This window comes from Primulina tabacum, chromosome 5 (assembly GCF_025594145.1).
Source record: "Primulina tabacum isolate GXHZ01 chromosome 5, ASM2559414v2, whole genome shotgun sequence".
Classification (NCBI taxonomy): domain Eukaryota; kingdom Viridiplantae; phylum Streptophyta; class Magnoliopsida; order Lamiales; family Gesneriaceae; genus Primulina; species Primulina tabacum.
The window spans coordinates 10,281,840-10,294,211 of record NC_134554.1 but is presented as its reverse complement, the minus strand read 5'-3'; the positions used below and the strand labels follow the sequence as shown (position 1 = coordinate 10,294,211).

The 12,372-nt window shown below is 32.9% G+C and overlaps 2 protein-coding genes across 3 annotated transcripts; one reads left to right on the top strand and one right to left on the bottom strand.

Moving 5' to 3' along the window:
• The first annotated feature begins 3,927 nt into the window (after positions 1 to 3,927).
• Positions 3,928 to 4,410, top strand: LOC142544110 (copper transporter 6-like). Its single transcript, XM_075651189.1, has one exon. The coding sequence runs from the start codon at positions 3,928 to 3,930 to the stop codon at positions 4,408 to 4,410; it is 483 nt and encodes a 160-aa protein (XP_075507304.1).
• Positions 4,411 to 7,467: 3,057 nt separating this feature from the next.
• On the bottom strand, positions 7,468 to 9,626 carry LOC142546392 (uncharacterized). 2 transcript variants are annotated; one of them, XM_075654080.1, is made up of 4 exons: positions 9,109 to 9,626; positions 8,695 to 9,021; positions 8,337 to 8,613; positions 7,468 to 8,068 (listed from the first exon to the last, which is right to left on the bottom strand). In XM_075654080.1, the coding sequence occupies exons 1-4, from the start codon at positions 9,364 to 9,366 to the stop codon at positions 7,848 to 7,850; spliced, it is 1,083 nt and encodes a 360-aa protein (XP_075510195.1). In that variant the 5' UTR covers positions 9,367 to 9,626; the 3' UTR covers positions 7,468 to 7,847. The 2 variants fall into 2 exon arrangements, with proteins under 2 accessions (XP_075510195.1, XP_075510194.1); XM_075654079.1 differs by having other exon boundaries at positions 8,689 to 9,021; positions 9,109 to 9,625.
• Between the last annotated feature and the right edge of the window lie 2,746 nt (positions 9,627 to 12,372).

Here is a 12,372-nt window from a genome sequence, read left to right as displayed (position 1 = left end):
CTGCTCATACCAATTGTGTGATTGAGTATGTAATGATTATCAACGATAACAATACAATTCAAATTCTTCTAATATAGTATTTGCAAATGATTAGAAAGTGAATATGAATTTTTCATTTATAAAGTTGTAAAAAAAATACAGAATCACTTTTTTAAAAAAAAAACATTTAAAAAAAGTGCAATTGTTGCGATGGACATTTTTTGAAAGCAATGTTTGTCCCTACTTTGAGAATAGTTGAAACATGGCGCCTATGATGGTATATCATTTAGGTAGTGTTTGAAAATACTTAAAAAAATTTATTCTAGATTTTTTTATATAAAGTCGTATGTTTTTTGTTATTCAAGATTCTGATAACAATAGTAGGATTGAGCCTCTATTGCTTTAGAAAAGTTAACAATTAATGTGGACATCATTTTTTTCAAATGAGAATGTCATTTATCAAATGTTATTCTCACAATCGTAGGAAATGAAATTACAAATTATAACTAGATGATGAAACGCAATAAAAGGATTAGCATACGATATGACCCCTTGAGCAAGAAAATGAGCTAGCATATTTCCTTGTCTTCTAACATGTTGAATCTTGAATGAAGGGCGTGCGTCAAGAATTTGACAGCAACGGGAAATTATTGAGCTAGCCAAACTCTGTGTGGTCAACATTATTTGAGGTGATCACATTTACTATAGTCTTTGAGTCGGTTTCAAATATAACATCCCGGAGTTCAAGAGATGTTGTCCATGTGATAGCGTCAAGGAGTGCAAGTACTTCGGCCTCCTTAACTTCAAATATTTCATAATTCACACTGGTTTTGCTCACCATATATCCCCCTGCAGAGTCTCTCACGACAGCTCCGAAGCCAACAACCTGATATTCTTTAAACAATACCGCATCAACATTGCACTTCACAGATGGATCAGGCAGTTTCGTCCATCAATCATCAGCATCACGACGAGAACTTGAAGCTTGTTCTTGTGTAGAGTTTTTTTGAGCTTGAGTTCAATTCCATAATATATCATAGCCGAGTGAAACAGTGATCTCCAGAGGTCTAAAAACATTAATGGAAATCATGTTAAAAATAAAAATTAATGAAAAAATCTAACCAAAGTCCAAATGGTTTAGATCCTCCATTATGTCGTTATTTCTATTTTATCCAATAATGCTTAACATTAAGTTGATTGGGAAACAATCAGGGATTCTTAAATTAAATTATTTAAAATGCAAGAAAAATGATCACATTTTGGCGTTTGGACTTTCTCTACACATGTTTAGTTACAAATTTTAATAAAACGACAAACACTATATCCTATAGATTATCATCCGAACTAGTTTCACATAATATAACACATCAAACATGATGTTTTGGCGTGGTATTTTGCTTTCTAAACTATCCATTCTTTAATTAAATCATGGTATTATACTAAAATGTCCAAATTTTAATATATATATTGATATATTTGGCTTCTGAGATTATAAACTACATATATAATTTTATACTAATATGTCCAAATTTCTAACTACATATATAATTTTTTTAAGGGGATATGTATGACTTTTAATAATTTTATAAATTTGTCTACATTATACAACAATTTTTTTTTACTCTTTGAAGCAATTTTCTTTTAATTACTTTTTCTAAATAAAATTTATATCAAAGAAATGATAAATTAACTTTTAAAAAAAAGAAATTTCATAAAAGGGAAAATTTGAAATATGAAACAAGCTCATGGATTAAAAATTAGTTATGTACATTATATATAGTATAGATAGCAAAAAATTAATGCCTAATGATATGTAATAAATTTAATACACATCATAACGGATAATAATCGTGTCAAATACGCAAAAAAATAAATCAAAACGACAAGAAATACCCGAAAGTACTGTAAATATAATACAACAAAATGGATTCAATATGCTTTGAATTAGTGAACTCGGGCTTAATATAAACAACATGCAATTTACAAAGGAAATCATAGTCCATTTTCTGCTCAATAAAATTCATTGCAAATTAAGTGCATCGATTGACATAGTTAAAAATTTAAACCGGGTATTATAATATAATTGATAATCCTATAAAATGAAATTTTTGGATAAAAACCTTCGTATCAGAATTCCTGTTTCATCAAAATTTATTGACAAAAGTTATAGGCTGATTAAAAAATCTTTCCAAGCAAAAAAGGTATTTTAAATAATTCAATTTATTCGCACTTATTTATTAAATGTATAATGTACCCAAGACAATGTAGGAAATATAAAAAATACAAGAAGGTAATAAAAGCAATTTATAGTCCAAGAAAAAAAACCAAAACTAGAATCCCGTAAATTGTGGCAAGATTGGCTTAAAATAGACATTAAAAAATTTAGCAAATACCAAAAATAATAATAATAAAAAAACTCAGAATTAGAAGCCTGCAAGGAGTTGGCTTGGCTGGCCGAAGCCGAAGTCCAGTCTAGCTCACTCTCTATATCCGCCCTTGTCAGGATCAGATGGGATATTTTGTAAATAAACCAAACATTGGATATTATTTGATTATTAGTATTATACTAAAAAATTTACTTTTTAAGTTTTTACTCCCTTTAAGGTTTAAAAATCTATTTTATATTAACATATTTCTAAGTATCTATTTACTTTCTAAAATATATTATAAAAAAAAAATTTAAAAGAATTTTTCTGTAAAACAATATGAGTAGTTGAGTTGTTTGAAAGAAAAAAAGTTTATAAATAGGAAGAGTTATAGTAACATAACATTTAAATTAATATTGTACGATTGAAAAACTTTGAAGTGCAACTGTAATTTTTTATTAAAACAACAAACATTCGATTTACTGGATATCAGAGCCAACATAATACTTTATTTACTTTCATTATCATATCATGCTATGTTCCAAATAAATTTTCATAAGTTGTCAAAAAAATAAAATACTCTTTTTGAAAAAGAAAAAAGAAAAAAAGAAAAGACTACTGCATTATGGTCTTCACTACCAATTCTAAGACAAAAAAAAATTTTGGTCATTGTCAAGATGACTTATTGGCTTAAAATCATGGAAATGAAAGGGGGGCACCATAACCACCTTCTTCCAATCAATCCAACCAAAGAATTACTATTTATTTTTCTTTTTTACCATATCTGGGAGATTAAAGAAATATCGATTATCTTCTTATTACTTTTTTTGGAATAGTCTTTTTTTAAAAACAAGAAAGTTTAAATTTTTAATCCTTCATCCAAAGTAAACCCCAAAAATGTAAAATAATACTTATGACAACCCATACAATATTGGACAATTCAACAAGCCTTATTAAAGCATGTGCGGAAGAATTAAGACAAGTGCATGTTGGGGTTTTCTTCTAATTAGATATATTAATCCTCATGCAGGCCAATCCTCAGTCATACTCCACCATTTAAAACATGGCACCAAAAATTTTAATCCACGAGACATTTAATATAATATTTTTTATATTAAAAAATCATCTTTATTATATAAATTACTTAGATAAGATTTATTTTTTCACTGTGTATCCTTTATTCGGAGTGAGTTTGAATAGGTAAACTTAAAATCATATCGAAAGGATTTCTTTAATAAAGTAAAGATGACCCTTTTGAAAAATACTTGAAAGTCATCTTCCCACAAACCGATAATACGTGATTGCTTGATCTCGGAGCAAGTTTTTTCTTTGATCATAATTTACAAAATAAATATCTTAAATTGTTTCTATTTTTTCCACTTGCAAAGCCTATCTTTATAAATTAATTTATAAAACTATTATTCTAATCAAAATCGGACATAAATATTCCATACACAACCAGGTGGTCACTAAAACCTAGATAGAAAATTTCATCCTCGTTTTCTTCTCCTGCATATATATATAACACGAATTGTCGTCTTACGTTTCTTGTTCATCCCACTCGCTTAGAAACAAATTAAAGATGTCCGATGTAAATGGTAATGACAACATGTCCATGTCCATGTCCATGTCCATGCCTATGCCACCACCCATGTCTCCGAACGACTCAATCTACAACAATCAAATCATGATGACCATGGAAGGCATGGCCATGCACACGAGCTTTTTCTGGGGCCAAGATGTGGTGTTGCTCTTCGCCGGGTGGCCCGGCGATGGGCGTCTAGGTATGTATATATTAGCCCTGGCCGCTGTGTTCCTGCTGGCAGTGGGGGCTGAAATCATGTCGGTGGCACCTGTTTTCAAGTCGAGAGGGGTAAGTCCCGCGGCAGGTGCGCTGATTCATGCTGTTGTATATGCTTTCCGGATGGGTTTTCTTTACCTGATCATGCTTTCTGTCATGTCTTTCTATCTTGGTGTGTTTGCGGTGGCTGTCGCAGGACATGTTGTGGGGAGTTTCATTGTTAAGTACAGATCACTCTCGGCGGTTGCTCGGGCCGTGGTATAGAGTCCTAAACTTTAGTGCTCTGCAGATCGTGTTAATGAGATGTTACTCTTACACCATGCATCTAAGGGTGAACGTTTATCCTTGATACTTTTTCGCTGAACTACATATGCGAGATGAATTATTAACCTTAGATGCATGCACCCCTAGTTATTGAAAAGTTAACTTACTAAATAAAATTTTTGTGATATATTAATTTTTATTAGATATTATAAAAAATAAAAATAAAAGATCAATCTATTGTTGAAATTTTATAGATTTCGTCTCACAAAATTGACTCATGAGACCATATCATATGGATTTTTGTGTTGTATGAATATTTATCCACTGCATGTATTCGGATTTACATGCTAATATAACTTTCTGTCATAAGTAAATAATTTATTTACATGACGATATGTAGTTGTATTAAGAACACAATCAAATAGTCTTATTTTCTTGTTCTCACAAAATGTATAATTATATATAATTTATCTATTCTATTCTATTAAGGGCGAGGACATGACAGTAACCACCTAGGGGACACCAAATTTTTCTTCCAACTCTACCCTTATATGATACTAATATTTTTTAATTTCAACACACTTTTATTTTTATTTTTTTATTTCAACAATTTAGATATCAATTTAGTTCCTCCATAATTTGTCAAATTTCACTTTAGTCAATCGATAATTATAAAAAATACTGTACACACCCATCGTGTGTGCAAAGTAACTAGTATTTATAAATGATTGGTTCCTACTCACCAGATTACATATTTGAATATCCTCCATTCATATTTAAATTCACCATTAGTTAATAAATGCAATCTAAATATTTAAGAGTTAAGCCCGTAGACGTACATACAATTATAAATAATAACATGCTACCAAATTCCATAATAATAAAGATATATTGTATAACCGTACACCCACCTGGCAATAACGTTGGCCCCTGAATAAATATGCAGTCTCTCAGAGCCTTCAGGCCCAATATTGTTTCGCGGACGTTAGGCCCGTAAATAAGTATCTGACCACTGTTGGAGCCTCACATGGTTTAAAAAGCTTGCATGTGGTGGATGCATTTTTAAGGTTGTCTTATTCTTTTGTCTTTTTGACTAATTAAATTACTGCATTAATTAATTAAAAAATAAAACTTCCCCTAATCAGATCTAAAGCCTACACCTTTGACCGTCGAATTCATTGGACAGTTCAGCCGTATTCCACGGCAGGGCTCATCGCCTACCCACCTCATTCTACACCATTTTATATATTACTATTAATTCTTATAATATTTTTTTTACGAGATTTCACATACGTTCTAGTATTCCGATGCTGCATGGATTTAAAATGGTTTATAAGATGTTCAGGGGACTTTTATATTTAATCTACGAGGACGTGAGACGAAGTAATCGCTATAGAAACACATCGTAACAACGATCACGTTTAGACGGAACTAGGCTCAGGGGTTTGACATACATATTGATATTTTATGGAGAAAGTGACACCAAAAATATATAAAATGAGAAAACTATACGATTATTTTAACATGTTCGGTGACTAGTTTCAATGTTGTGGATGGTCGACTGTGGAAATTAATTAAGAAGCCAGCCTTAGTTTATTGCATTTTGTTATTTTAAGGTTCGAGATTTTTCCCAAGAGTAAGGCTTCTTCTCTTCTTTTAAACATAAATTTGGCAGATGGCAGGAGGATTTTGCTCTTAAGTAACATATCGTACTCTTCACTTCAGCCGGACATCGACATTTAATAAAGAAAAAATATCGGATTCCATTATGATAAATAGAAATAAAGATGTTCTACAAGGAAATGGTAAGGGGTTTTGCGTTATCACCTAAATTGAAATCATGTCTCTCTTCTATTGAAAGAGATTTATTCCACTGCACTGTAAGTAAAGTAAATGATATTCGAAAAATGTTATGATTCGATGCATCCTGATTTTGGATGAATTTTGGTCCAATATGATTTGGAAATTGTTAGGGTCAACGAAAAAATAAAATAAAATTCTTTCATATCACCTTTATATTATCATAGCACTCTTCAAATCTCATTTTCTCTTATAAAGTAATCGGCAAGGAAATAATAGTGAGCGCATAATACAACTTCAAAATGAAGCTAATGGGCGGCACGATAGAAATAAATCAAAGGGGTGTGCCCAAAAATATACGAAAGAGAGGCGCAACATGCGAAGCCAAAGTCAAATCAATTAACACAAATCGTGGAAACATGAAGAGCACCAAACCCACTCACCCTCCATAAATAACATGTTATTGGTATTGATTTTTGACAGCTCATTAAACCAATCCTTTCAAATCCCTTCCCCCTTCAGCAATTCATCACACACGATGAAAGGCTTCCTCTCCCTTCAATTGAATTAAACCTTTTTTTTACCTTTCTATAACTCTTTGATCCGATTTACAACGCACACACATAGATCAGAGTATACTACACTTCCTCCAGCGAAGATCACTACTCGAAATAGTCCCTCCCCTTTAATGGGATGGGAGATCTTGCTCAAATATAGATCCGAACCTAAAAACAAGTCAAATCCATTCCGTCTACCAGTTACTTCTTGTCGTTGTGTATCATAGTCTAACCCTAAACAGTAACTAATTGCTTTCTTATAGCATATTTTAACCAGACATTTACAGACGCTTAAGATTACTTAACCAAAAGAATATAAGCGTCGAATCGATTTATAAGAGGAATTAATGCACAACTGACACATACGATGGTCAAAAAGACAGCCTGCCAAATCATGTGAAAGAAAGCTCAAAGTACAAAACATTCATGCAAATGTTTTGCTCCTTCCCATGCTTTGACCACACTTTATCTTAAATAAATCATAATGGATGAAAAATAACAAAGTAAAAGTCCACGAAATTACACGACAATTTCTGTTATGAAATAAAATAAAAAATAATTGATTCTTCTTTCTCGTTATTGATAAGATAACGCACACTACTACAAACAAACCGTCGTTCACACAAACAAATAACATGAAACAAAAACTAAAGGAAAACCAGGCTGGAGCTTCGACCAAAACACCACTCCAACTCACTGATGAAACGAAACCCTATTCTATTTCTTGTGTCTTGGTATTATTGTGATAATATACTGTCGATCCAGTTCCCATCGGGGGATAAAGAAGACAAGTCTTCAAACCAGTTTCTTGAAACTCGAGCCAAACGACAAAACAATCCCGTGTTTCTTTAATCTTCGAAACTGACAATGTTACTTTATTTAATTCGGGAAATACTAAACAATAATCATTTTCTTCAAGCCAAATTCTTGGTCTATTAATCAATCGACTGCTGATTTTACTGTCCTATAATGCTGCTATACTACCCCCCTTGATCATCTGTCACAAAACAATGAACTACTATAATTAATCAACGAAACTTAATTCCTTCTGCACGAAAGTAAATTTGAGTTCCGGTGGGGTTAATAAGTCCACTCTTGGGGAAGACAGAATTCTTGGTTCACAACCGGCGGTGGGGTGAGATTCCTCCCATGTTGAGCCATTCTGGTATTGATTTTGCGCTTGAAACCTGGGTCTGCGTTGAATTGAACGCCTCTAGACTTGGTCTGGGCCAATGTATCCATGGAGCAAATATTCAAATTCAAGGCATGGACCACTCTGTCTGGAAGCAAAACTGTGGAACCTGATGCATTTGCAAAGAAAAAGCGTACACATGTCAGCGTATTCTAACAAAAAATGGAAGCCCCTTCAATAAATGTCGAAGAAACAAAGAGAAATTGGGCACAACAGATCTATAACCGAAAAAGGAAGCTGAACAGTAAGAATAAATTAAGGCAGCTACCCAGCGAGACACGTGAGCAGCAGTGAAGGCAATCTACTTACTAGTAAGATGCGAACAAATATTTATTGAAACATAAATTCTGGAACAGGGATTATGTTTTGCTAATAACCTGGTTTCCCGCTTGTTTCCATCGAGTTGGTTCGATATCCTCTAGGCAAGAAAACTCCGGTTCCTGTACGCTCTTTTTTGGCTCCATTTTCTGAAAGAAAAACTGTCCTCATCCCTGAACTGGGAATCTGCTGCGGTTGACGTTGAGACTGCAGTAGAGTGGGCCAAGCTGCCGCTGATAATCCTTGAATTTCTTCCACTCCTCCGATTTTGTTCTCATTCTGAAACTTGTTTCCCTTCAACCCATGTACCCAAACTTCATTTTTCAGATGCTGAAACTGAACATAGGTTGAGAAAACATAAATGCCCGCACGTAAAAGGGGAAAGTTGGAAGGAGAAAAAAAATCACTAACCTGAACTGCTTGCACTTTCTGGTCGGTTAACTGTGCTTGTGTTATCGGATTCGGGCAAAACCCGGAGGCCTGGCATCTGTTCAATAGGGGAACGGTAACAGGGGAAGACTTCAGCGGTGGATAGGTCATTTTCTGTTGGTAACACGCCAACGCTGCTTCATTCACCCGCAGCCTAGAAACCTTCTTCGCGGCCGCGTAGAACAAATCCCAACTCACCAAGACTTCGGAACGCGGCGGCGAAGAAACCTTCGAATCGGATTTCGGGCTGACCGGACTCGAAACTGGTTTACACCCGAGTAGAGTTGATTGTGGCGAAGCAGAAGTCAACCACCCCTGTAACAACCACAAAAATGAATTAAAAAAATAAAACAATCCAAGACAAAGGGAACGTAAAATCACCAAGAACTAACACACACGTACCTTCTTTGAGTCATTCAAAGCAGAGTAATTCATCTTCTGGGTTAAAAAGCTGATGAAATCATCCTCATCACTCTCGTTCTCGGTCGAACCCGTCACCGACTCAACGGGGGAGCTCAGATTCGAGTAGAGCCCAAACGAGTTCCCAAACCCACAAGAAAAATCATCACCTCCCTTCTTCTTGAAGTCCGTCAGCAAGTCATCGTCCGTCAGAAACTCCGATGGCAGCCAGAACTCTCCGTCATCCAACTCTTGGGCCATGGACAAACGAACTAACTATCCCTTCTCTTTAACCACAAGCCTTAAAACAGTAATGGCGGGTAACTCCAAAGGTAATAAATACTGTGGCGTTGCTGCTGCGGGAAGGTTTAATTATAGGCAGAACTCAAATGGCTGAAAAAACCTCAGTGCCCAGCAGAGTAAAGATTAGTCGTAGTAGAGAGAGAAAAGCAGAAAAAAAAAATCAAAGTTTCCAGGGAGAAGAGAGGAAGAGCGGCGGGGTAAAGATGGGAGAAGTGGTGGAGTTCGGATTTTATAATGGAAAATCTACGCTGACAGGGAGAAAAACTAGATGCGGAGGTATCCCAAGCGCGACGGTGGAAGGTGAAGTACACAACCGGCGGTGGAGGATTTTTTAAAAAAATTAAAAAGTGGGAAGAAGAGTTGTAGTCAATTCGGAGGTGGGGGTGTGGGGCCCGAGCTCTGACACAGCCTCTCGGTTCGCATGTGAGCTCAATTGTGGGGTCCGCTTAAATTCAGTTTACCCTTTTTGTCTTATTAAGACTCTCTTTATTAGCTAATCCCAATATTAATTTCAAATCACATCAAGTGGGATCTAATTTATAATATCAACTGATATCCTATCCTAACCAGCAGTTATATAGAAATTGAAATTTTTGGTAAATAAGTAATATTTATATATTATATTAAAATTAATAAGCATGTAATGTTTTTAGTAATAATGTTTGAATGAGAAGCAATATTTAATGTAAACTTGGAGAATAGATATAGTTGTGTGTGCTTTTCTTTCTTTATCTCCGACATTTAATTATAATTATAATATATTCGACATTTAATTATAATTAGAATTATAATATATATATATATATATATATTATATAAATCTGGGTTTATTGAGAATTATCGGGATGGCAAAGGCTGCAGCAAATCCTATTTTCAGAAGATATTTTCTGCGTGATTACCGATTAAGACATGGAATTGTAATGTCACTCCTTTAAAGTTGCCAGTGGGTCCGGCTTCGTATATTTATTAATCCTGTATTTCCAATTTAGATGAGTAAAAATAATGGGTTAATCTGAATAATGGTACGATAAAATTCTCATTTTTTGACGTATAAATTGCTCTATTTTGAATTTTAAATTTGTAATCTTTTAATATTTGATTTTTTTTCTGATAAGTTTTTGTTTATAACATTTCTCTGAAATGATTAAATCTATCAAATATGATTCATTTGAAATTGATAGTTTTTTTTTTCCGTAGTTCATATGATGAAAAGTATGCTTGTATGGTATTTTCATAATTCCAATTTGCCATTAATATATTACATGTGTGCTTGAATATAGCGATTTGATTGCCGATTCTTATTATTTGGTTCTTCAGGTTGAATTTATTTATTTTTTATTTATCATTTACAAGTCCAATAATAAGAGCAAGGAATCTCTTATCTCAATATTCCAGCTGACATGGCACAGTGTGAGAACTGCAAATTCGGCGGATAAATTGTTACGGTCAAGCCGTCAAATTAAACGGCTCTCCTGCTCTAAGAGCCCGTCGCTTTAACTGCCGGCGTTAGACGGCGCATCTCCCCGCCTTTCTTCTACGCACGGGGAAAAATAATTTGGTTCAGTTGGTTGCCAATAATTCTTTAGATTCAGCTCTTCGTGATTTTTATTTATCTGTTTGATTCGAGATTTAAAACGATTTGAGTTAAGATAATTATAGTATTCATACATCTTGATTCAAATAACTAAAAAATGAATCGAATTCAATAAATTGGAATTATCAATTAGAGAAAATCGGATTTTTGGCCTTATTACTTGCGCTAACATCATTTTTCGACATCTTGGTATCAGTTTTTAACGTCAAATCAATATTTCAGAAATAAAATAAAATAAAATTTTAGAAAAGTATGAATTAGTTAAGTAAGGCACGTAAATCGAACAATAACAAGAAAAAATTTAGAACTTGCAAGCTACAAGGATAAAAATAATTTTATATACTTATATAAAATTATATATATATATATGTCAAAATTATCTGTCCATGCTTTACTTTACCGTTCCTTGTATTCTATTTCTAACCGTCACCACAAAAAAGTGTTACGGCAGAACATCAACGGAATTGCCTAATTTCGTACCGGTACAACAACGACAACCTTGTACATTAATAATCATTTATAATGATGATTTTTTCATGTACATATATTTGTGGTAATATATTACTTTTAAAATATATATTATATGAATTTTTTTGTTACAATATGATTCAATATACAATAAAATATTTCTAAATTAATATCGGATAAATTAGTAAGTTTTTCAAAATAATATTTTTTAATCAAAACTTGGATTTTTTAACTAATAATTTTGATAAATTAATAAAAAAATAATTTGATCAAAGATTTTGCATAAATTTACGGGCTCCTTGCTATTATAAATTAATAAAAATCTAAAATTATAAAAATAACAAGATAATTATCTTGTTCTATAGATTGCGAGCTTTAATATTTAATTAATACAATATAATTGTATATTAAATAAAAATATTTAAAATATTTATTTTCGAACAATATTTCGAAAAACTTGCAAAAATGTTTGAATTTTCGAACCGTACTCAAACTTTGATTTGAACCGAACTTAAGCAAAGCTAATTCGAGCTCTATTATTATTTTTTAAATATTCTGCTTACTCGTGGGCTGATCTTTAATTTATGCAAAGAGTACGATACCTTTTTTTATCGAGTGAGGCTAGTTTCTTGTTTACATGTGGTTAGGGATGTAATCGAGTCGAGCCGAGCCGAACTCTTGTATGTTTGAGTTTGGTTCGTTTATAATCGAGCCGGGCTCGAGCTTTATTTAACGAATATATGCATGGCTCACGAGCTTATTCAAACCTTTATCGAGCCTAAACAAGTTTAATAAATATGAATTATACATTTAAATTTTCATTAAATTAATTAAAAAGTAAATTATATATTTAAAGAAAAATATATTATTCTTATTAAAATTTATAAATGTATTATAATAAA

Excerpts from the sequence above, each read along its gene's own strand:
- LOC142544110 (XM_075651189.1), top strand. The coding sequence starts at position 3,928 with ATGTCCGATGTAAATGGTAATGACAACATGTCCATGTCCATGTCCATG.
- LOC142546392 (XM_075654079.1), bottom strand. The coding sequence starts at position 9,366 with ATGGCCCAAGAGTTGGATGACGGAGAGTTCTGGCTGCCATCGGAGTTT. Across the intron at positions 9,022-9,108 it reads CTTTGAATGACTCAAAGAAG|GGGTGGTTGACTTCTGCTTC; the intron begins GTACGTGTGTGT and ends TGGTTGTTACAG. Across the intron at positions 8,069-8,336 it reads GGAAACAAGCGGGAAACCAG|GTTCCACAGTTTTGCTTCCA; the intron begins GTTATTAGCAAA and ends CAAATGCATCAG.